Source organism: Drosophila arizonae, chromosome 2 (assembly GCF_054131065.1).
Source record: "Drosophila arizonae isolate 15081-1271.41 chromosome 2, UAZ_ARI_1.0, whole genome shotgun sequence".
Lineage (NCBI taxonomy): Eukaryota > Metazoa > Arthropoda > Insecta > Diptera > Drosophilidae > Drosophila > Drosophila arizonae.
In genome coordinates, this window is record NC_142922.1 from 21,687,857 (window position 1) to 21,691,870 (window position 4,014).

Genomic DNA, 4,014 nt, shown 5'->3' on the forward strand with positions numbered 1-4,014 from the left:
GTCATGTTTACAAGTTCTGGCAATAAAAGCCACCCATGAAGCTTATAAAATGCAAATGATTCCCCCTCTCAAATTTCCTCTTTGCCAACTGCCATTATGTCGGTGCCAGCTAAGAGCACGAATTCCCGAAAGGAAAAAAAGAGAAAATTACCTTTTCGGTACATTCGTTGCTTAAGCCGGTTTTTGCTCTCTTCTAGGGGCTAGACGGACAGGGCTTAGTCCGACAATGTAAATTTGCAGAAAGTACCATAAAACAGTAAGACATCAACAATAATTTATTTTATTAATTATTAAATGTAGCAATTACCATTAGCTTATTTCACTTGAACAGCCCAAAATGTAGCCAAATATTAATTATAAATTATTTTATAATTTAATAAAATATCTTTTAAAAATTGATGCCATTTAATAAATATCTTCGGGCTTAAATTTATAAAACTCAACTCCTGAAGGATTAATTCGTATAGTGAATTGGTCTTTCGGCTTGAATAGCCCCACCTTCCGTTTGCTATCAAACAAGTCCTGAAACAGATTTAAAAATCAATTATAAATAAATATCACAAATAGTAAGTGGACTCTACTTACATAAGCTGTATACCCCATTTGATTCGTGAGTCCCAAATTTTGTAAAATAATTCGAAATGTTTGTGGGCACAGGGGGCATTCATTGTAGTCCCCAATGTTGGCAAAAGCCACAGCAAATGAACGTACTCCAATGTTGTTAGTCGGCATGACGGGGCGCAGCCAGACCTAATTATGCCAGCTATTTCAAATAAGCCAATTCCATATAAATTTGAAAACCAAAATACCTGTATATTGCCAGACATCAGTACGCAGTGCCCAGGTATGCCGAGTGGATCCTGATCGACCTCGATTATATCGCTGCGAAATGTGGCTTTAAATGTACTAGATATTTCAAATGTTTTCATTAAAAGAATACAAACCGATTTTGCAGTAATGCCCTGATTTCAGGTCGAACTGTCTGCAAGTCATTCGACATGATGAGCGGAGCTGCGAGCACGGCCCACATGGCCAATTGCAAACGACTCGCATCATAGCTGAGGTGATAGTTTCCCAGCACCAGCTAATGGAATATCAAATTGAATTCTTGGCTTATACAGAACATATAAATATTAATGGTATGCTACACACCATATCTGGGTCATTCCAACTGCCAGGAGCGACATGTTTGGTCAAATGATCCTGCCTCTTGAAGTACTTGAATATGATTTTAGCAATGGACTCGGTGGAGTCTCTAATATCATCAGCGAAGCGCCACAAGTTACAATGTTTTTTTATCAATTCAAAGTTGGGCTACAAATATAAATTATTCTACCTACACAAAATACTTTGTAAATATTTGCAGGAAACGAACGTGATTTTGGTAGTATGGCCAGCTACAGGAGTAGACCATGGGTCGACCTGTTCTATTCAATGCCTGGCCAAAGGCCGGATAGGCCGTGTTAAGGTCAATGCCGTTGACATAGCAGCCGTCCAACTTGACATAGTCCACGTTCCAATTGGCAAAGGTTTTGGCATCAATTGAATAGTGCCCGTGCGCCCCGGGACCTAAATGCATACAAGTTCTCTTTCCGATATCGTGATACAGGCCCAACTTCAAACTTTTGTTGTGTATCTGACAAGCAGGGGAGGGAATAGAAAATCATGTTGTGATTAATAATTGACTTACGTATGCTGATAGGTGGTTCATGCCACTGGGGAATCGTTCTCGGTCGGCCATCAGCTCGGCTGTGATGGCGTTGCGCTCCTTTTCCATCCAACAATCATCGATTATTAAATATTTATAGCCAGCAGCCGCATACCCCTCAGATACCAGAAGGTCAGCCGTACGCATAAAGAGTCGTTCACTATACACGATGAGCAAGCCAAAAAAAAAGGAGAAATAAAGATGACAGGTTTATCCAGCAGCTTGGCATTTTCACCTGATGCAATCCCTGGGGAACTTTACGCAGTCAGTCACACAGCGGAACCTCTCGAACGGCATCCAGCCCATTGGCGGCGTTCTGGCCAGCCCATTCTCCAGTCCGGCAACGCTTGTCAGAGTTAGAGCCAGACCTCCAATCACCAGCAGCAGCACGTAGAGACCTTCTCTTCGCATTCTCGATGAGGCTTTGCAATATTTTGACTGAACTTGGCCCGGTTGCACAAGTTAGCTACACTTCCGCAACTAATTAAAATTTCTTGCATGAGCTCTTTAAATATGCCGTAGCAAACTTTGTGGCTCGCGAGCTACTCAATAAATATTGCTCTATATCTTTTTCAGAGTGCTTGCTCTCTTGATTTTCCAGCCTGCTTTGCTGATGAGTACATGCAACGAAATTGAGATTCAATCAACCATGTTTCATTAGGGTGGCCAAGTCTCTACTTAATTCTAAAATTATCTGTCAATATTTGTATTTTGTTTTTCCTGTCGTCGCAGCTATAATTATAAATGAAAAATTGTAATTGCTTGAGTTAATAACTAGTTGCAAACCAATAGAGCTTAGCTAGTTCCTTGGCCAGTGCCAAGTCTCGCTAAAGTTTATTCTGGAGCGCGCCCGGAGGCTTCAAAGTTCTGAGTGCAGCTCTTGGAATAATTTAACAGGCGAGTGCCTGTTGGAAGCTACGCGGCGCTACGTGGCCTCTTAAGTTCTGCCTCGCTCTATTAGGGTGTGTTGGTGTTTGCCCATGATTTGGAAGTGTTGGATGCGCTCGCCCTGAAACTCATGGAGCACTCGACTTTACAAGTTGGAGCCGCCAAACGGAGCAGGCGAAACCCTCTCCGTGAGTGCTGAGTGAAAAGGCTTAAAGGTAATATTAACAAAATTAATACAATTAGCATTGTGCAAATGAAGGCGAGCAAATTTTGTATAAAACAAAAGAAAAACACAATGTTAACTTTTTCCGAACTTCCTGACTATGAAACTCGGGAGCTATTTGTGCTCATAGGGCTGCATAGTGCATTCTGCAGCTCGACTATTTCAGGCAGTGCATCAAGTGCTTTCAGCTGTAGACCTACACATGCATCTCAGAAATGCGAACTAGCTGATGCTGGAGAAGGGGCGGGCGAGAGCTAAATTGTGCTCAGGAGAAGTAAATAAACAAACGGCCAGCACGTTATGCCAATTAAAGGGATCCCTTAGTGGACTTGAATGTTAATGCTAAATTTATGTAAATTAAATGATTTGTAATATGCTGCGACTACTCCACGGAAATGCAGATGCTGCCTGCCTGCCTGCTTGCCTGCCAGCTTGCCTGTTTGCCTGCCTGCTGTTGACATCCTGGCCCCGGCGCTGGCACGCCCCTTGCCGCATAGCTCACTTGCCGGCTAATTAGTTAGAAGGAAGTTCGCTTGTTGGTTTAACTTTGCTTCATGCGACTGGGCGCCTTTGTTACCCCATTTGAGCAATTTCAAATTGGCCGAGTGCGCAAACTGCACGCGGAGAAGAGGAATATATGTACATACACACACACTTATATATATGTATGTGCGAATTTTATATATATACAAAAGTATGTATGTATTATGTTTGTCTGTAGCGCAGCAGCCGTCGCATCTGATGTTCCGTTGTTGCTCTCTGAATCTTGGCCAACTAATTAATTTGTACTTTAGCCCCCTTGCCCCTCGACTGGTGCTGGTGCTGCAGAGACACGCGCGAAAAGAAAGCTCCGAGCTCGCGACCTCAAACCGCATCTGCACGTGTGCGCTGGCGTATTGTGTAGTTTTCTCAGTTAATGCCTCAAATATGTTAACAAGATACTTTACAATATGCCATAAAAAACGACAAGTAGGGGCCGGAATACAAACTCGGAGCAGTCAGCGGATTTCTGAGTTTTGTTTACATAGGCCTTACCCAGCAGCAGCGGCAGCGGCAGCGGCAGCAGCGGAAGCCTCTAACCCACCTACATCACAGGTTACTTTTCGGCAACAAAATGGCTGACGATACACATGTTGCACCCATCCACTCGCACACATACACACACACACACTCACTCACAGGAGAGACACTCAGG

General features: G+C 43.1%; 1 protein-coding gene and 1 long non-coding RNA gene across 3 annotated transcripts; one reads left to right on the plus strand and one right to left on the minus strand.

Moving 5' to 3' along the window:
• Positions 1-350: 350 nt before the first annotated feature.
• LOC108612948 (alpha-N-acetylgalactosaminidase-like) lies at positions 351-2,308 on the minus strand. 2 transcript variants are annotated; one of them, XM_018006113.2, is made up of 8 exons: positions 1,944-2,308; positions 1,691-1,868; positions 1,376-1,636; positions 1,153-1,314; positions 945-1,084; positions 810-882; positions 586-750; positions 351-522 (listed from the first exon to the last, which is right to left on the minus strand). In XM_018006113.2, exons 1-8 carry the CDS (start codon positions 2,117-2,119, stop codon positions 406-408), a joined length of 1,272 nt encoding a protein of 423 aa, XP_017861602.2. In that variant the 5' UTR covers positions 2,120-2,308; the 3' UTR covers positions 351-405. The 2 variants fall into 2 exon arrangements, with proteins under 2 accessions (XP_017861602.2, XP_089332482.1); XM_089476356.1 differs by having other exon boundaries at positions 1,153-1,255; positions 1,341-1,636.
• Positions 2,309-2,387: 79 nt separating this feature from the next.
• On the plus strand, positions 2,388-3,193 carry LOC149270569 (uncharacterized). The gene is made up of 2 exons (XR_016271618.1): positions 2,388-2,784; positions 2,840-3,193. It is a non-coding gene; the product is annotated as an uncharacterized LOC149270569 (long non-coding RNA).
• Positions 3,194-4,014: the final 821 nt, after the last annotated feature.

Coding starts and splice junctions, on each gene's coding strand:
- LOC108612948 (XM_018006113.2), bottom strand. CDS start 2,119: ATGCGAAGAGAAGGTCTCTACGTGCTGCTGCTGGTGATTGGAGGTCTG. Junction 1,315..1,375: donor GGCCATACTACCAAAATCAC/GTTCGTTTCCTG, acceptor TTATATTTGTAG/CCCAACTTTGAATTGATAAA. Junction 1,085..1,152: donor GTTGGAATGACCCAGATATG/GTGTGTAGCATA, acceptor ATATTCCATTAG/CTGGTGCTGGGAAACTATCA.